The sequence below is a fragment of the Ips typographus genome, linkage group LG13, assembly GCF_016097725.1.
Source record: "Ips typographus isolate SLU linkage group LG13, UJ_Ityp_2.0, whole genome shotgun sequence".
NCBI classification, from domain to species: Eukaryota; Metazoa; Arthropoda; class Insecta; order Coleoptera; family Curculionidae; genus Ips; species Ips typographus.
Genome location: NC_138434.1, coordinates 3,583,458 through 3,611,430, shown reverse-complemented (window position 1 = coordinate 3,611,430; position 27,973 = coordinate 3,583,458). Strand labels below are relative to the sequence as shown.

Sequence of the window (27,973 nt, the reverse complement as noted above, 5' to 3'; positions counted from 1 at the left end):
GTTTTTTTAGGTTTGTGGATAGGAAACTTAATGAGGATTCCAAAAATGTGCTTAAAACTGTCATTTTCACACTACAAGTGGGTTTTACAGGCGATTTTGTCCTTGACTGTCCTTTCAAACTGGGTTTCTAGCAGTTCAAATTTTGACACTGTTTTTCTAACTGACTATACTCCATTTTTTAGTGTTTTTTTAGGTTTGTGGATAGGAAACTTAATGAGGATTCCAAAAATGTGCTTAAAACTGTCATTTTCACACTACAAGTGGGTTTTACAGGCGATTTTGTCCTTGACTGTCCTTTCAAACTGTGTTTCTAGCAGTTCAAATTTTGACACTGTTTTTCTAACTGACTATACTCGATTTTTTAGACTATTGGATAGGAAATTTAATGAGGATTCCAAAAATGTGCTTAAAACTGTCATTTTCACACTACAAGTGGGTTTTACAGGCGATTTTGTCCTTGACTGTCCTTTCAAACTGTGTTTCTAGCAGTTCAAACTTTGACACTGTTTTTCTCTCTGACTGTACTCAATTTGGTAGTGTTTTTTTAGGTTAGTGGATAAGAAATTTAATGAGGATTCCAAAAATGTGCTTAAAACTGTCATTTTCTCATTCCAAGTGATTTTTACAGGCGATTTTGTCCTTGACTGTCCTTTCAAACTGTGTTTCTGTTAGTTCAAACTTTGACACTGTTTTTCTCTCTGACTGTACTCAATTTGGTAGTGTTTTTTTAGGTTAGTGGATAAGAAATTTAATGAGGATTCCAAAAATGTGCTTAAAACTGTCATTTTCTCATTCCAAGTGGGTTTTACAGGCGATTTTGTCTCTGACTGTCCTTTCAAACTGTGTTTCTGGCAGTTCAAACTTTGACACTGTTTTTCTAACTGACTATACTCGATTTTTTAGTGTTTTTTTAGGTTTGTGGATAGGAAACTTAATGAGGATTCCAAAAATGTGCTTACAACTGTCATTTTCACACTACAAGTGGGTTTTACAGGCGATTTTGTCCTTGACTGTCCTTTCAAACTGTGTTTCTAGCAGTTCAAATTTTGACACTGTTTTTCTAACTGACTATACTCCATTTTTTAGTGTTTTTTTAGGTTTGTGGATAGGAAACTTAATGAGGATTCCAAAAATGTGCTTAAAACTGTCATTTTCACACTACAAGTGGGTTTTACAGGCGATTTTGTCCTTGACTGTCCTTTCAAACTGGGTTTCTAGCAGTTCAAATTTTGACACTGTTTTTCTAACTGACTATACTCCATTTTTTAGTGTTTTTTTAGGTTTGTGGATAGGAAACTTAATGAGGATTCCAAAAATGTGCTTAAAACTGTCATTTTCACACTACAAGTGGGTTTTACAGGCGATTTTGTCCTTGACTGTCCTTTCAAACTGTGTTTCTAGCAGTTCAAATTTTGACACTGTTTTTCTAACTGACTATACTCCATTTTTTAGTGTTTTTTTAGACTATTGGATAGGAAATTTAATGAGGATTCCAAAAATGTGCTTAAAACTGTCATTTTCACACTACAAGTGGGTTTTACAGGCGATTTTGTCCTTGACTGTCCTTTCAAACTGTGTTTCTAGCAGTTCAAATTTTGACACTGTTTTTCTAACTGACTATACTCGATTTTTTAGACTATTGGATAGGAAATTTAATGAGGATTCCAAAAATGTGCTTAAAACTGTCATTTTCACACTACAAGTGGGTTTTACAGGCGATTTTGTCCTTGACTGTCCTTTCAAACTGTGTTTCTAGCAGTTCAAACTTTGACACTGTTTTTCTCTCTGACTGTACTCAATTTGGTAGTGTTTTTTTAGGTTAGTGGATAAGAAATTTAATGAGGATTCCAAAAATGTGCTTAAAACTGTCATTTTCTCATTCCAAGTGATTTTTACAGGCGATTTTGTCCTTGACTGTCCTTTCAAACTGTGTTTCTGTTAGTTCAAACTTTGACACTGTTTTTCTCTCTGACTGTACTCAATTTGGTAGTGTTTTTTTAGGTTAGTGGATAAGAAATTTAATGAGGATTCCAAAAATGTGCTTAAAACTGTCATTTTCTCATTCCAAGTGGGTTTTACAGGCGATTTTGTCTCTGACTGTCCTTTCAAACTGTGTTTCTGGCAGTTCAAACTTTGACACTGTTTTTCTAACTGACTATACTCGATTTTTTAGTGTTTTTTTAGGTTTGTGGATAGGAAACTTAATGAGGATTCCAAAAATGTGCTTACAACTGTCATTTTCACACTACAAGTGGGTTTTACAGGCGATTTTGTCCTTGACTGTCCTTTCAAACTGTGTTTCTAGCAGTTCAAATTTTGACACTGTTTTTCTAACTGACTATACTCCATTTTTTAGTGTTTTTTTAGGTTTGTGGATAGGAAACTTAATGAGGATTCCAAAAATGTGCTTAAAACTGTCATTTTCACACTACAAGTGGGTTTTACAGGCGATTTTGTCCTTGACTGTCCTTTCAAACTGGGTTTCTAGCAGTTCAAATTTTGACACTGTTTTTCTAACTGACTATACTCCATTTTTTAGTGTTTTTTTAGGTTTGTGGATAGGAAACTTAATGAGGATTCCAAAAATGTGCTTAAAACTGTCATTTTCACACTACAAGTGGGTTTTACAGGCGATTTTGTCCTTGACTGTCCTTTCAAACTGTGTTTCTAGCAGTTCAAATTTTGACACTGTTTTTCTAACTGACTATACTCGATTTTTTAGACTATTGGATAGGAAATTTAATGAGGATTCCAAAAATGTGCTTAAAACTGTCATTTTCACACTACAAGTGGGTTTTACAGGCGATTTTGTCCTTGACTGTCCTTTCAAACTGTGTTTCTAGCAGTTCAAACTTTGACACTGTTTTTCTCTCTGACTGTACTCAATTTGGTAGTGTTTTTTTAGGTTAGTGGATAAGAAATTTAATGAGGATTCCAAAAATGTGCTTAAAACTGTCATTTTCACACTACAAGTGGGTTTTACAGGCGATTTTGTCCTTGACTGTCCTTTCAAACTGTGTTTCTAGCAGTTCAAATTTTGACACTGTTTTTCTAACTGACTATACTCCATTTTTTAGTGTTTTTTTAGACTATTGGATAGGAAATTTAATGAGGATTCCAAAAATGTGCTTAAAACTGTCATTTTCACACTACAAGTGGGTTTTACAGGCGATTTTGTCCTTGACTGTCCTTTCAATCTGTGTTTCTAGCAGTTCAAATTTTGACACTGTTTTTCTAACTGACTATACTCGATTTTTTAGACTATTGGATAGGAAATTTAATGAGGATTCCAAAAATGTGCTTAAAACTGTCATTTTCACACTACAAGTGGGTTTTACAGGCGATTTTGTCCTTGACTGTCCTTTCAAACTGTGTTTCTAGCAGTTCAAACTTTGACACTGTTTTTCTCTCTGACTGTACTCAATTTGGTAGTGTTTTTTTAGGTTAGTGGATAAGAAATTTAATGAGGATTCCAAAAATGTGCTTAAAACTGTCATTTTCTCATTCCAAGTGATTTTTACAGGCGATTTTGTCCTTGACTGTCCTTTCAAACTGTGTTTCTGTTAGTTCAAACTTTGACACTGTTTTTCTCTCTGACTGTACTCAATTTGGTAGTGTTTTTTTAGGTTAGTGGATAAGAAATTTAATGAGGATTCCAAAAATGTGCTTAAAACTGTCATTTTCTCATTCCAAGTGGGTTTTACAGGCGATTTTGTCTCTGACTGTCCTTTCAAACTGTGTTTCTGGCAGTTCAAACTTTGACACTGTTTTTCTAACTGACTATACTCGATTTTTTAGTGTTTTTTTAGGTTTGTGGATAGGAAACTTAATGAGGATTCCAAAAATGTGCTTACAACTGTCATTTTCACACTACAAGTGGGTTTTACAGGCGATTTTGTCCTTGACTGTCCTTTCAAACTGTGTTTCTAGCAGTTCAAATTTTGACACTGTTTTTCTAACTGACTATACTCCATTTTTTAGTGTTTTTTTAGGTTTGTGGATAGGAAACTTAATGAGGATTCCAAAAATGTGCTTAAAACTGTCATTTTCACACTACAAGTGGGTTTTACAGGCGATTTTGTCCTTGACTGTCCTTTCAAACTGGGTTTCTAGCAGTTCAAATTTTGACACTGTTTTTCTAACTGACTATACTCCATTTTTTAGTGTTTTTTTAGGTTTGTGGATAGGAAACTTAATGAGGATTCCAAAAATGTGCTTAAAACTGTCATTTTCACACTACAAGTGGGTTTTACAGGCGATTTTGTCCTTGACTGTCCTTTCAAACTGTGTTTCTAGCAGTTCAAATTTTGACACTGTTTTTCTAACTGACTATACTCCATTTTTTAGTGTTTTTTTAGACTATTGGATAGGAAATTTAATGAGGATTCCAAAAATGTGCTTAAAACTGTCATTTTCACACTACAAGTGGGTTTTACAGGCGATTTTGTCCTTGACTGTCCTTTCAAACTGTGTTTCTAGCAGTTCAAACTTTGACACTGTTTTTCTCTCTGACTGTACTCAATTTGGTAGTGTTTTTTTAGGTTAGTGGATAAGAAATTTAATGAGGATTCCAAAAATGTGCTTAAAACTGTCATTTTCTCATTCCAAGTGATTTTTACAGGCGATTTTGTCCTTGACTGTCCTTTCAAACTGTGTTTCTGTTAGTTCAAACTTTGACACTGTTTTTCTCTCTGACTGTACTCAATTTGGTAGTGTTTTTTTAGGTTAGTGGATAAGAAATTTAATGAGGATTCCAAAAATGTGCTTAAAACTGTCATTTTCTCATTCCAAGTGGGTTTTACAGGCGATTTTGTCTCTGACTGTCCTTTCAAACTGTGTTTCTGGCAGTTCAAACTTTGACACTGTTTTTCTAACTGACTATACTCGATTTTTTAGTGTTTTTTTTAGGTTTGTGGATAGGAAACTTAATGAGGATTCCAAAAATGTGCTTACAACTGTCATTTTCACACTACAAGTGGGTTTTACAGGCGATTTTGTCCTTGACTGTCCTTTCAAACTGTGTTTCTAGCAGTTCAAATTTTGACACTGTTTTTCTAACTGACTATACTCCATTTTTTAGTGTTTTTTTAGGTTTGTGGATAGGAAACTTAATGAGGATTCCAAAAATGTGCTTAAAACTGTCATTTTCACACTACAAGTGGGTTTTACAGGCGATTTTGTCCTTGACTGTCCTTTCAAACTGTGTTTCTAGCAGTTCAAATTTTGACACTGTTTTTCTAACTGACTATACTCGATTTTTTAGACTATTGGATAGGAAATTTAATGAGGATTCCAAAAATGTGCTTAAAACTGTCATTTTCACACTACAAGTGGGTTTTACAGGCGATTTTGTCCTTGACTGTCCTTTCAAACTGTGTTTCTAGCAGTTCAAACTTTGACACTGTTTTTCTCTCTGACTGTACTCAATTTGGTAGTGTTTTTTTAGGTTAGTGGATAAGAAATTTAATGAGGATTCCAAAAATGTGCTTAAAACTGTCATTTTCACACTACAAGTGGGTTTTACAGGCGATTTTGTCCTTGACTGTCCTTTCAAACTGTGTTTCTAGCAGTTCAAATTTTGACACTGTTTTTCTAACTGACTATACTCCATTTTTTAGTGTTTTTTTAGACTATTGGATAGGAAATTTAATGAGGATTCCAAAAATGTGCTTAAAACTGTCATTTTCACACTACAAGTGGGTTTTACAGGCGATTTTGTCCTTGACTGTCCTTTCAATCTGTGTTTCTAGCAGTTCAAATTTTGACACTGTTTTTCTAACTGACTATACTCGATTTTTTAGACTATTGGATAGGAAATTTAATGAGGATTCCAAAAATGTGCTTAAAACTGTCATTTTCACACTACAAGTGGGTTTTACAGGCGATTTTGTCCTTGACTGTCCTTTCAAACTGTGTTTCTAGCAGTTCAAACTTTGACACTGTTTTTCTCTCTGACTGTACTCAATTTGGTAGTGTTTTTTTAGGTTAGTGGATAAGAAATTTAATGAGGATTCCAAAAATGTGCTTAAAACTGTCATTTTCTCATTCCAAGTGATTTTTACAGGCGATTTTGTCCTTGACTGTCCTTTCAAACTGTGTTTCTGTTAGTTCAAACTTTGACACTGTTTTTCTCTCTGACTGTACTCAATTTGGTAGTGTTTTTTTAGGTTAGTGGATAAGAAATTTAATGAGGATTCCAAAAATGTGCTTAAAACTGTCATTTTCTCATTCCAAGTGGGTTTTACAGGCGATTTTGTCTCTGACTGTCCTTTCAAACTGTGTTTCTGGCAGTTCAAACTTTGACACTGTTTTTCTAACTGACTATACTCGATTTTTTAGTGTTTTTTTAGGTTTGTGGATAGGAAACTTAATGAGGATTCCAAAAATGTGCTTACAACTGTCATTTTCACACTACAAGTGGGTTTTACAGGCGATTTTGTCCTTGACTGTCCTTTCAAACTGTGTTTCTAGCAGTTCAAATTTTGACACTGTTTTTCTAACTGACTATACTCCATTTTTTAGTGTTTTTTTAGGTTTGTGGATAGGAAACTTAATGAGGATTCCAAAAATGTGCTTAAAACTGTCATTTTCACACTACAAGTGGGTTTTACAGGCGATTTTGTCCTTGACTGTCCTTTCAAACTGGGTTTCTAGCAGTTCAAATTTTGACACTGTTTTTCTAACTGACTATACTCCATTTTTTAGTGTTTTTTTAGGTTTGTGGATAGGAAACTTAATGAGGATTCCAAAAATGTGCTTAAAACTGTCATTTTCACACTACAAGTGGGTTTTACAGGCGATTTTGTCCTTGACTGTCCTTTCAAACTGTGTTTCTAGCAGTTCAAATTTTGACACTGTTTTTCTAACTGACTATACTCCATTTTTTAGTGTTTTTTTAGACTATTGGATAGGAAATTTAATGAGGATTCCAAAAATGTGCTTAAAACTGTCATTTTCACACTACAAGTGGGTTTTACAGGCGATTTTGTCCTTGACTGTCCTTTCAAACTGTGTTTCTAGCAGTTCAAATTTTGACACTGTTTTTCTAACTGACTATACTCGATTTTTTAGACTATTGGATAGGAAATTTAATGAGGATTCCAAAAATGTGCTTAAAACTGTCATTTTCACACTACAAGTGGGTTTTACAGGCGATTTTGTCCTTGACTGTCCTTTCAAACTGTGTTTCTAGCAGTTCAAACTTTGACACTGTTTTTCTCTCTGACTGTACTCAATTTGGTAGTGTTTTTTTAGGTTAGTGGATAAGAAATTTAATGAGGATTCCAAAAATGTGCTTAAAACTGTCATTTTCTCATTCCAAGTGATTTTTACAGGCGATTTTGTCCTTGACTGTCCTTTCAAACTGTGTTTCTGTTAGTTCAAACTTTGACACTGTTTTTCTCTCTGACTGTACTCAATTTGGTAGTGTTTTTTTAGGTTAGTGGATAAGAAATTTAATGAGGATTCCAAAAATGTGCTTAAAACTGTCATTTTCTCATTCCAAGTGGGTTTTACAGGCGATTTTGTCTCTGACTGTCCTTTCAAACCGTGTTTCTGGCAGTTCAAACTTTGACACTGTTTTTCTAACTGACTATACTCGATTTTTTAGTGTTTTTTTAGGTTTGTGGATAGGAAACTTAATGAGGATTCCAAAAATGTGCTTACAACTGTCATTTTCACACTACAAGTGGGTTTTACAGGCGATTTTGTCCTTGACTGTCCTTTCAAACTGTGTTTCTAGCAGTTCAAATTTTGACACTGTTTTTCTAACTGACTATACTCCATTTTTTAGTGTTTTTTTAGGTTTGTGGATAGGAAACTTAATGAGGATTCCAAAAATGTGCTTAAAACTGTCATTTTCACACTACAAGTGGGTTTTACAGGCGATTTTGTCCTTGACTGTCCTTTCAAACTGGGTTTCTAGCAGTTCAAATTTTGACACTGTTTTTCTAACTGACTATACTCCATTTTTTAGTGTTTTTTTAGGTTTGTGGATAGGAAACTTAATGAGGATTCCAAAAATGTGCTTAAAACTGTCATTTTCACACTACAAGTGGGTTTTACAGGCGATTTTGTCCTTGACTGTCCTTTCAAACTGTGTTTCTAGCAGTTCAAATTTTGACACTGTTTTTCTAACTGACTATACTCGATTTTTTAGACTATTGGATAGGAAATTTAATGAGGATTCCAAAAATGTGCTTAAAACTGTCATTTTCACACTACAAGTGGGTTTTACAGGCGATTTTGTCCTTGACTGTCCTTTCAAACTGTGTTTCTAGCAGTTCAAACTTTGACACTGTTTTTCTCTCTGACTGTACTCAATTTGGTAGTGTTTTTTTAGGTTAGTGGATAAGAAATTTAATGAGGATTCCAAAAATGTGCTTAAAACTGTCATTTTCTCATTCCAAGTGATTTTTACAGGCGATTTTGTCCTTGACTGTCCTTTCAAACTGTGTTTCTGTTAGTTCAAACTTTGACACTGTTTTTCTCTCTGACTGTACTCAATTTGGTAGTGTTTTTTTAGGTTAGTGGATAAGAAATTTAATGAGGATTCCAAAAATGTGCTTAAAACTGTCATTTTCTCATTCCAAGTGGGTTTTACAGGCGATTTTGTCTCTGACTGTCCTTTCAAACTGTGTTTCTGGCAGTTCAAACTTTGACACTGTTTTTCTAACTGACTATACTCGATTTTTTAGTGTTTTTTTAGGTTTGTGGATAGGAAACTTAATGAGGATTCCAAAAATGTGCTTACAACTGTCATTTTCACACTACAAGTGGGTTTTACAGGCGATTTTGTCCTTGACTGTCCTTTCAAACTGGGTTTCTAGCAGTTCAAATTTTGACACTGTTTTTCTAACTGACTATACTCCATTTTTTAGTGTTTTTTTAGGTTTGTGGATAGGAAACTTAATGAGGATTCCAAAAATGTGCTTAAAACTGTCATTTTCACACTACAAGTGGGTTTTACAGGCGATTTTGTCCTTGACTGTCCTTTCAAACTGTGTTTCTAGCAGTTCAAATTTTGACACTGTTTTTCTAACTGACTATACTCGATTTTTTAGACTATTGGATAGGAAATTTAATGAGGATTCCAAAAATGTGCTTAAAACTGTCATTTTCACACTACAAGTGGGTTTTACAGGCGATTTTGTCCTTGACTGTCCTTTCAAACTGTGTTTCTAGCAGTTCAAACTTTGACACTGTTTTTCTCTCTGACTGTACTCAATTTGGTAGTGTTTTTTTAGGTTAGTGGATAAGAAATTTAATGAGGATTCCAAAAATGTGCTTAAAACTGTCATTTTCACACTACAAGTGGGTTTTACAGGCGATTTTGTCCTTGACTGTCCTTTCAAACTGTGTTTCTAGCAGTTCAAATTTTGACACTGTTTTTCTAACTGACTATACTCCATTTTTTAGTGTTTTTTTAGACTATTGGATAGGAAATTTAATGAGGATTCCAAAAATGTGCTTAAAACTGTCATTTTCACACTACAAGTGGGTTTTACAGGCGATTTTGTCCTTGACTGTCCTTTCAATCTGTGTTTCTAGCAGTTCAAATTTTGACACTGTTTTTCTAACTGACTATACTCGATTTTTTAGACTATTGGATAGGAAATTTAATGAGGATTCCAAAAATGTGCTTAAAACTGTCATTTTCACACTACAAGTGGGTTTTACAGGCGATTTTGTCCTTGACTGTCCTTTCAAACTGTGTTTCTAGCAGTTCAAACTTTGACACTGTTTTTCTCTCTGACTGTACTCAATTTGGTAGTGTTTTTTTAGGTTAGTGGATAAGAAATTTAATGAGGATTCCAAAAATGTGCTTAAAACTGTCATTTTCTCATTCCAAGTGATTTTTACAGGCGATTTTGTCCTTGACTGTCCTTTCAAACTGTGTTTCTGTTAGTTCAAACTTTGACACTGTTTTTCTCTCTGACTGTACTCAATTTGGTAGTGTTTTTTTAGGTTAGTGGATAAGAAATTTAATGAGGATTCCAAAAATGTGCTTAAAACTGTCATTTTCTCATTCCAAGTGGGTTTTACAGGCGATTTTGTCTCTGACTGTCCTTTCAAACTGTGTTTCTGGCAGTTCAAACTTTGACACTGTTTTTCTAACTGACTATACTCGATTTTTTAGTGTTTTTTTAGGTTTGTGGATAGGAAACTTAATGAGGATTCCAAAAATGTGCTTACAACTGTCATTTTCACACTACAAGTGGGTTTTACAGGCGATTTTGTCCTTGACTGTCCTTTCAAACTGTGTTTCTAGCAGTTCAAATTTTGACACTGTTTTTCTAACTGACTATACTCCATTTTTTAGTGTTTTTTTAGGTTTGTGGATAGGAAACTTAATGAGGATTCCAAAAATGTGCTTAAAACTGTCATTTTCACACTACAAGTGGGTTTTACAGGCGATTTTGTCCTTGACTGTCCTTTCAAACTGGGTTTCTAGCAGTTCAAATTTTGACACTGTTTTTCTAACTGACTATACTCCATTTTTTAGTGTTTTTTTAGGTTTGTGGATAGGAAACTTAATGAGGATTCCAAAAATGTGCTTAAAACTGTCATTTTCACACTACAAGTGGGTTTTACAGGCGATTTTGTCCTTGACTGTCCTTTCAAACTGTGTTTCTAGCAGTTCAAATTTTGACACTGTTTTTCTAACTGACTATACTCCATTTTTTAGTGTTTTTTTAGGTTTGTGGATAGGAAACTTAATGAGGATTCCAAAAATGTGCTTAAAACTGTCATTTTCACACTACAAGTGGGTTTTACAGGCGATTTTGTCCTTGACTGTCCTTTCAAACTGGGTTTCTAGCAGTTCAAATTTTGACACTGTTTTTCTAACTGACTATACTCGATTTTTTAGTGTTTTTTTAGGTTTGTGGATAGGAAACTTAATGAGGATTCCAAAAATGTGCTTAAAACTGTCATTTTCACACTACAAGTGGGTTTTACAGGCGATTTTGTCCTTGACTGTCCTTTCAAACTGTGTTTCTAGCAGTTCAAATTTTGACACTGTTTTTCTAACTGACTATACTCCATTTTTTAGTGTTTTTTTAGACTATTGGATAGGAAATTTAATGAGGATTCCAAAAATGTGCTTAAAACTGTCATTTTCTCATTCCAAGTGGGTTTTACAGGCGATTTTGTCTCTGACTGTCCTTTCAAACTGTGTTTCTGGCAGTTCAAACTTTGACACTGTTTTTCTAACTGACTATACTCGATTTTTTAGTGTTTTTTTAGGTTAGTGGATAGGAAATTTAATGAGGATTCCAAAAATGTGCTTAAAACTGTCATTTTCACACCACAAATGGGTTTTACAGGCGATTTTGTCCTTGACTGTCCTTTCAAACTGTGTTTCTGTTAGTTCAAACTTTGACACTGTTTTTCTCTCTGACTGTACTCAATTTGGTAGTGTTTTTTTAGGTTAGTGGATAAGAAATTAATGAGGATTCCAAAAATGTGCTTAAAACTGTCATTTTCTCATTCCAAGTGATTTTTACAGGCGATTTTGTCCTTGACTGTCCTTTCAAACTGTGTTTCTGTTAGTTCAAACTTTGACACTGTTTTTCTCTCTGACTGTACTCAATTTGGTAGTGTTTTTTTAGGTTAGTGGATAGGAAATTTAATGAGGATTCCAAAAATGTGCTTAAAACTGTCATTTTCTCATTCCAAGTGGGTTTTACAAGCGATTTTGTCTCTGACTGTCCTTTCAAACTGTGTTTCTGGCAGTTCAAACTTTGACACTGTTTTTCTAACTGACTATACTCGATTTTTTAGTGTTTTTTTAGGTTTGTGGATAGGAAACTTAATGAGGATTCCAAAAATGTGGATAAAACTGTCATTTTCTCACTCCAAGTGAGTTTAACAGACGATTTTGTCGCTGACTGTCTTTTCAAACTGTGTTTCTGCCAGTTCAAACTTTGGCAGCACGTTTCTCCCTGACTGTACCGAATTTTGTGATTTTTTTTGCTATTGAATAGGAAATTTAATGAGGATTCCAAAAATGTACTTAAAACAAACATTTTATCACTAGAAGTGGGTTTTACCAGCGATTTTGTCCGTGACTGTCCTTCCGAACTGTGTTTCTTTTAGTTCAAAATTTGACACTGCTTTTCTCCCAGACTGTACCACATTTTATACGGTTTTTCCAAGTAACTGAATAGGAAATTTAACGAGGATTCCAAAAATGTGCTTAAAACTGTCATTTTCTCATTCCAAGTGGGTTTTACAGGCGATTTTGTCTCTGACTATCCTTTCAAACTGTGTTTCTGGCAGTTCAAACTTTGACACTGTTTTTCTCTCTGACTGTACTCAATTTGGTAGTGTTTTTTGAAGTTAGTGGATAGGAAATTTAATGAGGATTCCAAAAATGTGCTTAAAACTGTCATTTCCTCATTCCAAGTGGGTTTTACAGGCGATTTTGTCTCTGACTGTCCTTTCAAACTATGTTTCTGGCAGTTCAAACTTTGACACTGTTTTTCTCTCTGACTGTACTCAATTTGGTAGTGTTTTTTGAGGTTAGTGGATAGGAAATTTAATGAGGATTCCAAAAATGTGCTTAAAACTGTCATTTTCTCACTCCAAGTGAGTTTAACAGACGATTTTGTCGCTGACTGTCTTTTCAAACTGTGTTTCTGGCAGTTCAAACTTTTACAGAGCTTTTCTCTCTGGCTGTACCGAATACCTATTGTTTTCATTCGATTGGCAATCTGAAGCCAAGCCTTCTTCAAGGCATTATTATCCTTGTGTTGAGGGTGCTTAGAATCCCACAAAATAGGGAACTTTGGACAAAATCAATTAGCGTAGTCTTAAAATCGTTTTCGTTCATCTCCACAGACATATTTGCTTTGTTATGATTACGACGTTTATGCGCGGAAAATATCAAAATATGGTCCGGATAGACGGACAGAACGCTTACGGAAGAACGCTGATTGGCTGAACGATTTTCCGCTGTCCGCATTCCGCGAATGTTCCGGATTCATGTGAACCAAACTTTAGTCTTGTGCACAGGCAGCAGCAGCCACATATTCTGCTTCGACTGTTGATAGTGCCACACATCCTTGTTTCTTCGAAAACCAAACAACAGGATTTTTACCACGTAAAATTGTTGAACCACTAACACTTTTTCTGTCTAAACGATCAGAAGCCCAATCAGAATCAGAGAATGCTTTCAAAGATATGTCTATTTTGATTGTTTTCAATTATGAAATTTACTTACCAATCTCACGTGACTCTCGCTAAGGTTAGAATAGTATGCTGGCAATCACGTGACGTGATTTAAAGTCAAAAAGGTCTTAATCTGTCTAAGAATTTTTTGAAAATTACCTGAATCCTCTAAGAAGATCCTGAATTGCCTAAGAATTTTAAAAAATTGCCAGAAACTTCTAAAAATGTCCTGAATTGTCTAAGAATTTTAAAAAATTGCCTAAAACTTTTAAGGAGGTTCTGAATTATGTACAATTTTTCTTTAAATTGTTAGAAACCGTTAAAAATGTCCCGAATTGCCTAAGAATTGCAAAAAATTGCCAGAAACCTCTTAAAAGATCCTGAATTGTCTAAGAATTTTCAAAAATTGCCAGAAACTTCTAAAAATGTTCTGAATTGTCTAAGAATTCTAAAAAATTGCCTAAAACTTTTAAGGAGGTTCTGAATTATGTACAATTTTTCTTTAAATTGTTAGAAACCGTTAAAAATGTCCCGAATTGCCTAAGAATTTTAAAAAATTGCCAGAAACCTCTAAAAAGATCCTGAATTGCCTAAGAATTTTCAAAAATTGCCAGAAACCTCTAAAAATGTCCTGAACGGCCTAAGAATTTTTCTAAAATTGCCTGAAGTCTTTAAGAAGGTTCTGAACTGTCCAAGAATTTTAAAAAATTGCCAGAAACCTCTAAAAAGATCCTGAATTGCGTAAGAATTTTAAAAAATTGACAGAAACCTCTAAAAATGTCCTGAATTGCCCAAGAATTTATAAAAATTGCCTAAAACCTTTAAGAAGATTCTGAACTGTGTACAATTTTTCTTTAAATTGTTAGAAACAGTTAAAAATGTCCTGAAATGCCTAAAAAATTTTCTAAAATTGCCAGAAACCTCTAAAAAGATCCTGAATTGCCTAAGAATTTTAAAAAATTGCCAGAAATCTCTAAAAAGATCCTGAATTGCCTAAAAATTTTAAAAAATTGCCAGAAACCTCTAAAAAGATCCTGAATCCTTGTCTTTACTTCCCTGTAAATAACGTAAAATACGCTTGGCTCCAATCCAAACTTGTGTAGTAGGCTTGTCCAAAAATCTACTCAAATATGAAACAACATATGTAATATCTGGCCTTGTACATTTGCTTAAATATAAAAGTCCTCCGATAAGTTGTCTAAGTGGAACATCAATTATTACACTGTTTTCCTCAAGTTGAAATCCTTTATCCATTGGTGTAGACTTGGGTTTGCAGTTTTCCATACTGAAATTTACTAACAGTTTCTGAATATATTTACTCGGAGTAATTTTTAATTCCCCATTTGATTTAAAAATTTCCATGCCTACGAAAAAACTTGGTGTTCCTAGTTCTTTTGCATTGAAAGAATTTTTAAGATAAACATAAAGTTTTAAACATAAAGTAAAAGATAAACTTTCTCTCCCACATATAAGCATGAATCGTACTTAGACCCTTTTAAATTATTTGCCTCAGAAAAGCTATGAAATGTGTCATTCCATACTTTGGGCGACTCTTTCAAACCATATAGAGCTCTGTTTAGTTTTAACGCAAGTGATTTTGTTCAGCAACTGCTCAATAATGGCATGCTTTCGTGCTAGTAAAGAGCATGTCTATCCGTACCTTTACAGTCATAATATTGATGTTTTGACTGTCTAAAGTACTGTAAAATATACCAAATCTCGATCATTCGAGATTTCGGGAGTCCCACTACAGTTTGTACAATTTAAATTTGTTGAACAGAAGAAAGTATGGACGTGGATCCGAATTACGATCCGTCCGATTTCCTCATGTCCGGTCTGGCTTCGGTGCGGAAAGTGAACGATCCCATTCAAGGGCAGGATATTAAAATTCACGACGATTTGGCTGTCAGCGAGAGTGACGACGATAACGACCGACCGCAGGAAATGCAAAAGGATTACGAGAATATGCCGGAAGACGAGGATGGAGTCTGGTTTTAGTTTAGTTCCGAGTTTCAGTAAATATAACCTTACTTACTAATTTTTCAACAATAATTGTGTACGTGTTTACTTGGTTATTGAATTTTCTCTTGATATATAGTCAAAATTTTACCCTTTGAGAATCAAGCAGGTGAAAAAACACGCATGTCTGAAATTAGATCGCAAATTTTAACCTACAAATGTCACACGATCATGAGAGCTTCAGTTTAATCGGCATTCATTCAGTGAATAGGTGTGCTTGCACTTACTCTCTTCTACTCCTAATAAAGCGAAAATAGTAATTTGGCATTTTTTATAAAAGCGGTTATTTTCGTATTACTGACCGACATTTTCTTAAGGCCGTTTTAAGCTCGGTTCTCATGTACCTGGAATTATTACGGAGCGCGGGGTGCGGAACGTGCGGAATGAATGCTTTTTACGCACGGAAAACTCCTTGTCGTTCACATGTGACGAGTGACGAGTGACACAGTGTTAATCACCTGTTGTTTTCATTCGATTGGCAATCTCAAGCCAAGCCTTCCTCAAGGCATTATTATCCCTGTGTTGAGGGTGCTTAGAATCCCACAAAATAGGGTTGCAGTCTAGTTGAGGGTGCTTAGAATCGTACAAAATAGGGTGTTGTTAGTCGGATGCAGCTCCCTTAGTTCCCTGTGACACAGTGTTGGCTGTCCCAGGTAGGTGTGACGAAGGCAGTCACTGAGTACATGCCCCGGTGTTTCTTCGTCCTCCAAGCAGCCTCTGCAGGCCGGGTCTTCGTGAATTCCCAGTCTGCGCATATGCCGCGCCAGGTGACAGTGACCCGTCATTAGACCAGTTCGTAGCTTGCCTCTGTTTAGGTTTAGCAGAAGTTTAGTTCGTTTGGGGCACGGACCAGATATTAGGTCCTTTGCCTGTCTCATGCCAGGAGCAGCCCAGCGTTGCTGGAAGGGTTTTCCAGCCATGCCTTCTATTGAGCGGACCGCCGTGCTATAGGAGATCATATATATATTTGGATTTTTACCAAAAATCGAACATCTCATTAGGAGAGCAGAAAATGCAAAGAGGTAAACTTCAGTTACTCCCGATACACTCGTCATTCGCCATATTGTCAAGAAGACAAAAAATACCTCTTTAATACTTCTGTGATCCTGATACAAAATGCCATTTTTGTGGAAAATTTACATTTTTACCAAAAATCGAACATCTCATTAGGAGAGCAGAAAATGCAAAGAGGTAAACTTCAGTTACTCCCGATACATTCTTATTCACCATATTGTCAAGAAGACAAAAAATACCTCTTTAATACTTCTGTGATCCTGATACAAAATGCCATTTTTGTGGAAAATTTACATTTTTACCAAAAATCGAACATCTCATTAGGAGAGCAGAAAATGCAAAGAGGTAAACTTCAGTTACTCCCGATACATTCTTATTCACCATATTGTCAAGAAGACAAAAAATACCTCTTTAATACTTCTGTGATCCTGATACAAAATGCCATTTTTGTGGAAAATTTACATTTTTACCAAAAATCGAACATCTCATTAGGAGAGCAGAAAATGCAAAGAGGTAAACTTCAGTTACTCCCGATACATTCTCATTCACCATATTGTCAAGAAGACAAAAAATACCTCTTTAATACTTCTGTGATCCTGATACAAAATGCCATTTTTGTATAAAATTTACATTTTTACCAAAAATCGAACATCTCATTAGGAGAGCGGAAAATGCAAAGAGGTAAACTTCAGTTACTCCCGATACACTCGTCATTCACCATATTGTCAAGAAGACAAAAAATACCTCTTTAATACTTCTGTGATCCTGATACAAAATGCCATTTTTGTGGAAAATTTACATTTTTACCAAAAATCGAACATCTCATTAGGAGAGCAGAAAATGCAAAGAGGTAAACTTCAGTTACTCCCGATACACTCGTCATTCACCATATTGTCAAGAAGACAAAAAATACCTCTTTAATACTTCTGTGATCCTGATACAATATGCCATTTTTGTATAAAATTTACATTTTTACCAAAAATCGAACATCTCATTAGGAGAGCAGAAAATGCAAAGAGGTAAACTTCAGTTACTCCCGATACACTCGTCATTCACCATATTGTCAAGAAGACAAAAAATACCTCTTTAATACTTCTGTGATCCTGATACAAAATGCCATTTTTGTGGAAAATTTACATTTTTACCAAAAATCGAACATCTCATTAGGAGAGCAGAAAATGCAAAGAGGTAAACTTCAGTTACTCCCGATACATTCTCATTCACCATATTGTCAAGAAGACAAAAAATACCTCTTTAATACTTCTGTGATCCTGATACAAAATGCCATTTTTGTGGAAAATTTACATTTTTACCAAAAATCGAACATCTCATTAGGAGAGCAGAAAATGCAAAGAGGTAAACTTCAGTTACTCCCGATACACTCGTCATTCACCATATTGTCAAGAAGACAAAAAATACCTCTTTAATACTTCTGTGATCCTGATACAATATGCCATTTTTGTATAAAATTTACATTTTTACCAAAAATCGAACATCTCATTAGGAGAGCAGAAAATGCAAAGAGGTAAACTTCAGTTACTCCCGATACATTCTCATTCACCATATTGTCAAGAAGACAAAAAATACCTCTTTAATACTTCTGTGATCCTGATACAATATGGCATTTTTGTGGAAAATTTACATTTTTACCAAAAATCGAACATATCATTAGGAGAGCAGAAAATGCAAAGAGGTAAACTTCAGTTACTCCCGATACACTCGTCATTCACCATATTGTCAAGAAGACAAAAAATATCTCTTTAATACTTCTGTGATCCTGATACAAAATGCCATTTTTGTATAAAATTTACATTTTTACCAAAAATCGAACATCTCATTAGGAGAGCAGAAAATGCAAAGAGGTAAACTTCAGTTACTCCCGATACATTCTCATTCACCATATTGTCAAGAAGACAAAAAATACCTCTTTAATACTTCTGTGATCCTGATACAAAATGCCATTTTTGTGGAAAATTTACATTTTTACCAAAAATCGAACATCTCATTAGGAGAGCAGAAAATGCAAAGAGGTAAACTTCAGTTACTCCCGATACATTCTCATTCACCATATTGTCAAGAAGACAAAAAATACCTCTTTAATACTTCTGTGATCCTGATACAATATGGCATTTTTGTGGAAAATTTACATTTTTACCAAAAATCGAACATATCATTAGGAGAGCAGAAAATGCAAAGAGGTAAACTTCAGTTACTCCCGATACACTCGTCATTCACCATATTGTCAAGAAGACAAAAAATACCTCTTTAATACTTCTGTGATCCTGATACAATATGCCATTTTTGTATAAAATTTACATTTTTACCAAAAATCGAACATCTCATTAGGAGAGCAGAAAATGCAAAGAGGTAAACTTCAGTTACTCCCGATACATTCTCATTCACCATATTGTCAAGAAGACAAAAAATACCTCTTTAATACTTCTGTGATCCTGATACAAAATGCCATTTTTGTATAAAATTTACATTTTTACCAAAAATCGAACATCTCATTAGGAGAGCGGAAAATGCAAAGAGGTAAACTTCAGTTACTCCCGATACACTCGTCATTCACCATATTGTCAAGAAGACAAAAAATACCTCTTTAATACTTCTGTGATCCTGATACAAAATGCCATTTTTGTGGAAAATTTACATTTTTACCAAAAATCGAACATCTCATTAGGAGAGCAGAAAATGCAAAGAGGTAAACTTCAGTTACTCCCGATACATTCTCATTCACCATATTGTCAAGAAGACAAAAAATACCTCTTTAATACTTCTGTGATCCTGATACAATATGCCATTTTTGTATAAAATTTACATTTTTACCAAAAATCGAACATCTCATTAGGAGAGCAGAAAATGCAAAGAGGTAAACTTCAGTTACTCCCGATACACTCGTCATTCACCATATTGTCAAGAAGACAAAAAATACCTCTTTAATACTTCTGTGATCCTGATACAATATGCCATTTTTGTATAAAATTTACATTTTTACCAAAAATCGAACATCTCATTAGGAGAGCAGAAAATGCAAAGAGGTAAACTTCAGTTACTCCCGATACACTCGTCATTCACCATATTGTCAAGAAGACAAAAAATACCTCTTTAATACTTCTGTGATCCTGATACAATATGCCATTTTTGTATAAAATTTACATTTTTACCAAAAATCGAACATCTCATTAGGAGAGCAGAAAATGCAAAGAGGTAAACTTCAGTTACTCCCGATACATTCTCATTCACCATATTGTCAAGAAGACAAAAAATACCTCTTTAATACTTCTGTGATCCTGATACAATATGCCATTTTTGTATAAAATTTACATTTTTACCAAAAATCGAACATCTCATTAGGAGAGCAGAAAATGCAAAGAGGTAAACTTCAGTTACTCCCGATACACTCGTCATTCACCATATTGTCAAGAAGACAAAAAATACCTCTTTAATACTTCTGTGATCCTGATACAATATGCCATTTTTGTATAAAATTTACATTTTTACCAAAAATCGAACATCTCATTAGGAGAGCAGAAAATGCAAAGAGGTAAACTTCAGTTACTCCCGATACATTCTCATTCACCATATTGTCAAGAAGACAAAAAATACCTCTTTAATACTTCTGTGATCCTGATACAAAATGCCATTTTTGTGGAAAATTTACATTTTTACCAAAAATCGAACATCTCATTAGGAGAGCAGAAAATGCAAAGAGGTAAACTTCAGTTACTCCCGATACACTCGTCATTCACCATATTGTCAAGAAGACAAAAAATACCTCTTTAATACTTCTGTGATCCTGATACAAAATGCCATTTTTGTGGAAAATTTACATTTTTACCAAAAATCGAACATCTCATTAGGAGAGCAGAAAATGCAAAGAGGTAAACTTCAGTTACTCCCGATACATTCTCATTCACCATATTGTCAAGAAGACAAAAAATACCTCTTTAATACTTCTGTGATCCTGATACAATATGCCATTTTTGTATAAAATTTACATTTTTACCAAAAATCGAACATCTCATTAGGAGAGCAGAAAATGCAAAGAGGTAAACTTCAGTTACTCCCGATACACTCGTCATTCACCATATTGTCAAGAAGACAAAAAATACCTCTTTAATACTTCTGTGATCCTGATACAATATGCCATTTTTGTATAAAATTTACATTTTTACCAAAAATCGAACATCTCATTAGGAGAGCAGAAAATGCAAAGAGGTAAACTTCAGTTACTCCCGATACATTCTCATTCACCATATTGTCAAGAAGACAAAAAATACCTCTTTAATACTTCTGTGATCCTGATACAAAATGCCATTTTTGTGGAAAATTTACATTTTTACCAAAAATCGAACATATCATTAGGAGAGCAGAAAATGCAAAGAGGTAAACTTCAGTTACTCCCGATACACTCGTCATTCACCATATTGTCAAGAAGACAAAAAATACCTCTTTAATACTTCTGTGATCCTGATACAATATGCCATTTTTGTATAAAATTTACATTTTTACCAAAAATCGAACATCTCATTAGGAGAGCAGAAAATGCAAAGAGGTAAACTTCAGTTACTCCCGATACATTCTCATTCACCATATTGTCAAGAAGACAAAAAATACCTCTTTAATACTTCTGTGATCCTGATACAAAATGCCATTTTTGTGGAAAATTTACATTTTTACCAAAAATCGAACATCTCATTAGGAGAGCAGAAAATGCAAAGAGGTAAACTTCAGTTACTCCCGATACACTCGTCATTCGCCATATCGTCAAGAAGACAAAAAATACCTCTTTAATACTTCTGTGATCCTGATACAATATGGCATTTTTGTGGAAAATTTACATTTTTACCAAAAATCGAACATCTCATTAGGAGAGCAGAAAATGCAAAGAGGTAAACTTCAGTTACTCCCGATACATTCTCATTCACCATATTGTCAAGAAGACAAAAAATACCTCTTTAATACTTCTGTGATCCTGATACAAAATGCCATTTTTGTATAAAATTTACATTTTTACCAAAAATCGAACATCTCATTAGGAGAGCGGAAAATGCAAAGAGGTAAACTTCAGTTACTCCCGATACACTCGTCATTCACCATATTGTCAAGAAGACAAAAAATACCTCTTTAATACTTCTGTGATCCTGATACAAAATGCCATTTTTGTATAAAATTTACATTTTTACCAAAAATCGAACATCTCATTAGGACAGCAGAAAATGCAAAGAGGTAAACTTCAGTTACTCCCGATACATTCTCATTCACCATATTGTCAAGAAGACAAAAAATACCTCTTTAATACTTCTGTGATCCTGATACAAAATGCCATTTTTGTGGAAAATTTACATTTTTACCAAAAATCGAACATCTCATTAGGAGAGCAGAAAATGCAAAGAGGTAAACTTCAGTTACTCCCGATACACTCGTCATTCACCATATTGTCAAGAAGACAAAAAATACCTCTTTAATACTTCTGTGATCCTGATACAAAATGCCATTTTTGTGGAAAATTTACATTTTTACCAAAAATCGAACATCTCATTAGGAGAGCAGAAAATGCAAAGAGGTAAACTTCAGTTACTCCCGATACATTCTCATTCACCATATTGTCAAGAAGACAAAAAATACCTCTTTAATACTTCTGTGATCCTGATACAAAATGCCATTTTTGTGGAAAATTTACATTTTTACCAAAAATCGAACATCTCATTAGGAGAGCAGAAAATGCAAAGAGGTAAACTTCAGTTACTCCCGATACACTCGTCATTCGCCATATCGTCAAGAAGACAAAAAATACCTCTTTAATACTTCTGTGATCCTGATACAATATGGCATTTTTGTGGAAAATTTACATTTTTACCAAAAATCGAACATCTCATTAGGAGAGCAGAAAATGCAAAGAGGTAAACTTCAGTTACTCCCGATACATTCTCATTCACCATATTGTCAAGAAGACAAAAAATACCTCTTTAATACTTCTGTGATCCTGATACAAAATGCCATTTTTGTATAAAATTTACATTTTTACCAAAAATCGAACATCTCATTAGGAGAGCGGAAAATGCAAAGAGGTAAACTTCAGTTACTCCCGATACACTCGTCATTCACCATATTGTCAAGAAGACAAAAAATACCTCTTTAATACTTCTGTGATCCTGATACAAAATGCCATTTTTGTATAAAATTTACATTTTTACCAAAAATCGAACATCTCATTAGGAGAGCAGAAAATGCAAAGAGGTAAACTTCAGTTACTCCCGATACACTCGTCATTCACCATATTGTCAAGAAGACAAAAAATACCTCTTTAATACTTCTGTGATCCTGATACAAAATGCCATTTTTGTGGAAAATTTACATTTTTACCAAAAATCGAACATCTCATTAGGAGAGCGGAAAATGCAAAGAGGTAAACTTCAGTTACTCCCGATACACTCGTCATTCACCATATTGTCAAGAAGACAAAAAATACCTCTTTAATACTTCTGTGATCCTGATACAATATGCCATTTTTGTATAAAATTTACATTTTTACCAAAAATCGAACATCTCATTAGGAGAGCAGAAAATGCAAAGAGGTAAACTTCAGTTACTCCCGATACACTCGTCATTCACCATATTGTCAAGAAGACAAAAAATACCTCTTTAATACTTCTGTGATCCTGATACAATATGCCATTTTTGTATAAAATTTACATTTTTACCAAAAATCGAACATCTCATTAGGACAGCAGAAAATGCAAAGAGGTAAACTTCAGTTACTCCCGATACACTCGTCATTCACCATATTGTCAAGAAGACAAAAAATACCTCTTTAATACTTCTGTGATCCTGATACAATATGCCATTTTTGTGGAAAATTTACATTTTTACCAAAAATCGAACATCTCATTAGGAGAGCAGAAAATGCAAAGAGGTAAACTTCAGTTACTCCCGATACACTCGTCATTCGCCATATCGTCAAGAAGACAAAAAATACCTCTTTAATACTTCTGTGATCCTGATACAAAATGCCATTTTTGTATAAAATTTACATTTTTACCAAAAATCGAACATCTCATTAGGACAGCAGAAAATGCAAAGAGGTAAACTTCAGTTACTCCCGATACATTCTCATTCACCATATTGTCAAGAAGACAAAAAATACCTCTTTAATACTTCTGTGATCCTGATACAAAATGCCATTTTTGTGGAAAATTTACATTTTTACCAAAAATCGAACATCTCATTAGGAGAGCAGAAAATGCAAAGAGGTAAACTTCAGTTACTCCCGATACATTCTCATTCACCATATTGTCAAGAAGACAAAAAATACCTCTTTAATACTTCTGTGATCCTGATACAAAATGCCATTTTTGTGGAAAATTTACATTTTTACCAAAAATCGAACATCTCATTAGGAGAGCAGAAAATGCAAAGAGGTAAACTTCAGTTACTCCCGATACATTCTCATTCACCATATTGTCAAGAAGACAAAAAATACCTCTTTAATACTTCTGTGATCCTGATACAATATGGCATTTTTGTGGAAAATTTACATTTTTACCAAAAATCGAACATATCATTAGGAGAGCAGAAAATGCAAAGAGGTAAACTTCAGTTACTCCCGATACACTCGTCATTCACCATATTGTCAAGAAGACAAAAAATATCTCTTTAATACTTCTGTGATCCTGATACAAAATGCCATTTTTGTATAAAATTTACATTTTTACCAAAAATCGAACATCTCATTAGGAGAGCAGAAAATGCAAAGAGGTAAACTTCAGTTACTCCCGATACACTCGTCATTCACCATATTGTCAAGAAGACAAAAAATACCTCTTTAATACTTCTGTGATCCTGATACAAAATGCCATTTTTGTATAAAATTTACATTTTTACCAAAAATCGAACATCTCATTAGGAGAGCGGAAAATGCAAAGAGGTAAACTTCAGTTACTCCCGATACACTCGTCATTCACCATATTGTCAAGAAGACAAAAAATACCTCTTTAATACTTCTGTGATCCTGATACAAAATGCCATTTTTGTGGAAAATTTACATTTTTACCAAAAATCGAACATCTCATTAGGAGAGCAGAAAATGCAAAGAGGTAAACTTCAGTTACTCCCGATACATTCTTATTCACCATATTGTCAAGAAGACAAAAAATACCTCTTTAATACTTCTGTGATCCTGATACAAAATGCCATTTTTGTGGAAAATTTACATTTTTACCAAAAATCGAACATCTCATTAGGAGAGCAGAAAATGCAAAGAGGTAAACTTCAGTTACTCCCGATACATTCTTATTCACCATATTGTCAAGAAGACAAAAAATACCTCTTTAATACTTCTGTGATCCTGATACAAAATGCCATTTTTGTGGAAAATTTACATTTTTACCAAAAATCGAACATCTCATTAGGAGAGCAGAAAATGCAAAGAGGTAAACTTTAGTTACTCCCGATACATTCTTATTCACCATATTGTCAAGAAGGCAAAAAATACCTCTTTAATACTTCTGTGATCCTGATACAAAATGCCATTTTTGTGGAAAATTTACATTTTTACCAAAAATCGAACATCTCATTAGGAGAGCAGAAAATGCAAAGAGGTAAACTTTAGTTACTCCCGATACATTCTTATTCACCATATTGTCAAGAAGGCAAAAAATACCTCTTTAATACTTCTGTGATCCTGATACAAAATGCCATTTTTGTGGAAAATTTACATTTTTACCAAAAATCGAACATCTCATTAGGAGAGCAGAAAATGCAAAGAGGTAAACTTCAGTTACTCCCGATACATTCTTATTCACCATATTGTCAAGAAGACAAAAAATACCTCTTTAATACTTCTGTGATCCTGATACAAAATGCCATTTTTGTGGAAAATTTACATTTTTACCAAAAATCGAACATCTCATTAGGAGAGCAGAAAATGCAAAGAGGTAAACTTCAGTTACTCCCGATACATTCTTATTCACCATATTGTCAAGAAGACAAAAAATACCTCTTTAATACTTCTGTGATCCTGATACAAAATGCCATTTTTGTGGAAAATTTACATTTTTACCAAAAATCGAACATCTCATTAGGAGAGCAGAAAATGCAAAGAGGTAAACTTCAGTTACTCCCGATACACTCGTCATTCGCCATATTGTCAAGAAGACAAAAAATACCTCTTTAATACTTCTGTGATCCTGATACAATATGCCATTTTTGTATAAAATTTACATTTTTACCAAAAATCGAACATCTCATTAGGAGAGCAGAAAATGCAAAGAGGTAAACTTCAGTTACTCCCGATACATTCTTATTCACCATATTGTCAAGAAGACAAAAAATACCTCTTTAATACTTCTGTGATCCTGATACAATATGCCATTTTTGTGGAAAATTTACATTTTTACCAAAAATCGAACATCTCATTAGGAGAGCAGAAAATGCAAAGAGGTAAACTTCAGTTACTCCCGATACACTCGTCATTCGCCATATTGTCAAGAAGACAAAAAATACCTCTTTAATACTTCTGTGATCCTGATACAATATGCCATTTTTGTGGAAAATTTACATTTTTACCAAAAATCGAACATCTCATTAGGAGAGCAGAAAATGCAAAGAGGTAAACTTTAGTTACTCCCGATACATTCTTATTCACCATATTGTCAAGAAGACAAAAAATACCTCTTTAATACTTCTGTGATCCTGATACAATATGCCATTTTTGTATAAAATTTACATTTTTACCAAAAATCGAACATCTCATTAGGAGAGCAGAAAATGCAAAGAGGTAAACTTCAGTTACTCCCGATACATTCTCATTCACCATATTGTCAAGAAGACAAAAAATACCTCTTTAATACTTCTGTGATCCTGATACAATATGCCATTTTTGTGGAAAATTTACATTTTTACCAAAAATCGAACATCTCATTAGAAGAGCAGAAAATGCAAAGAGGTAAACTTCAGTTACTCCCGATACACTCGTCATTCGCCATATTGTCAAGAAGACAAAAAATACCTCTTTAATACTTCTGTGATCCTGATACAATATGCCATTTTTGTGGAAAATTTACATTTTTACCAAAAATCGAACATCTCATTAGAAGAGCAGAAAATGCAAAGAGGTAAACTTCAGTTACTCCCGATACACTCGTCATTCGCCATATTGTCAAGAAGACAAAAAATACCTCTTTAATACTTCTGTGATCCTGATACAATATGCCATTTTTGTATAAAATTTACATTTTTACCAAAAATCGAACATCTCATTAGAAGAGCAGAAAATGCAAAGAGGTAAACTTCAGTTACTCCCGATACATTCTCATTCACCATATTGTCAAGAAGACAAAAAATACCTCTTTAATACTTCTGTGATCCTGATACAAAATGCCATTTTTGTGGAAAATTTACATTTTTACCAAAAATCGAACATCTCATTAGGAGAGCAGAAAATGCAAAGAGGTAAACTTCAGTTACTCCCGATACATTCTTATTCACCATATTGTCAAGAAGACAAAAAATACCTCTTTAATACTTCTGTGATCCTGATACAAAATGCCATTTTTGTGGAAAATTTACATTTTTACCAAAAATCGAACATCTCATTAGGAGAGCAGAAAATGCAAAGAGGTAAACTTCAGTTACTCCCGATACATTCTCATTCACCATATTGTCAAGAAGACAAAAAATACCTCTTTAATACTTCTGTGATCCTGATACAAAATGCCATTTTTGTATAAAATTTACATTTTTACCAAAAATCGAACATCTCATTAGGAGAGCAGAAAATGCAAAGAGGTAAACTTCAGTTACTCCCGATACACTCGTCATTCGCCATATTGTCAAGAAGACAAAAAATACCTCTTTAATACTTCTGTGATCCTGATACAAAATGCCATTTTTGTATAAAATTTACATTTTTACCAAAAATCGAACATCTCATTAGGAGAGCGGAAAATGCAAAGAGGTAAACTTCAGTTACTCCCGATACACTCGTCATTCGCCATATTGTCAAGAAGACAAAAAATACCTCTTTAATACTTCTGTGATCCTGATACAATATGCCATTTTTGTATAAAATTTACATTTTTACCAAAAATCGAACATCTCATTAGGAGAGCAGAAAATGCAAAGAGGTAAACTTCAGTTACTCCCGATACATTCTCATTCGCCATATTGTCAAGAAGACAAAAAATACCTCTTTAATACTTCTGTGATCCTGATACAAAATGCCATTTTTGTGGAAAATTTACATTTTTATCAAAAATCGAACATCTCATTAGGAGAGCGGAAAATGCAAAGAGGTAAACTCAGTTACTCCCGATACACTCGTCATTCGCCATATTGTCAAGAAGACAAAAAATACCTCTTTAATACTTCTGTGATCCTGATACAATATGCCATTTCCATGGAAAATTTACATTTTTACCAAAAATCGAACATCTCATTAGGAGAGCAGAAAATGCAAAGAGGTAAACTTCAGTTACTCCCGATACACTCGTCATTCACCATATTGTCAAGAAGACAAAAAATACCTCTTTAATACTTCTGTGATCCTGATACAAAATACCATTTTTGTGGAAAATTTACATTTTTACCAAAAATCGAACATCTCATTAGGAGAGCAGAAAATGCAAAGAGGTAAACTTCAGTTACTCCCGATACATTCTCATTCGCCATATTGTCAAGAAGACAAAAAATACCTCCTTAATACTTCTGTGATCCTGATACAAAATGCCATTTTTGTGGAAAATTTACATTTTTACCAAAAATC

At 34.0% G+C, this 27,973-nt stretch overlaps 1 protein-coding gene across 3 annotated transcripts in view; it reads left to right on the top strand.

Annotated features, from left to right (window-relative positions):
• The window catches only part of Taf1 (TATA-box binding protein associated factor 1), a 282,189-nt gene extending 266,737 nt beyond the window's left edge, over nucleotides 1–15,452 (top strand). For all 3 annotated transcript variants that reach the window (XM_081991790.1, XM_081991789.1, XM_081991788.1), the window contains one exon: nucleotides 14,954–15,452. In XM_081991790.1, the coding sequence (XP_081847916.1) occupies nucleotides 14,954–15,171 (218 nt within the window). In that variant the 3' untranslated portion in view covers nucleotides 15,172–15,452. The remainder of the gene's footprint in view (nucleotides 1–14,953) is intronic.
• Nucleotides 15,453–27,973: the final 12,521 nt, after the last annotated feature.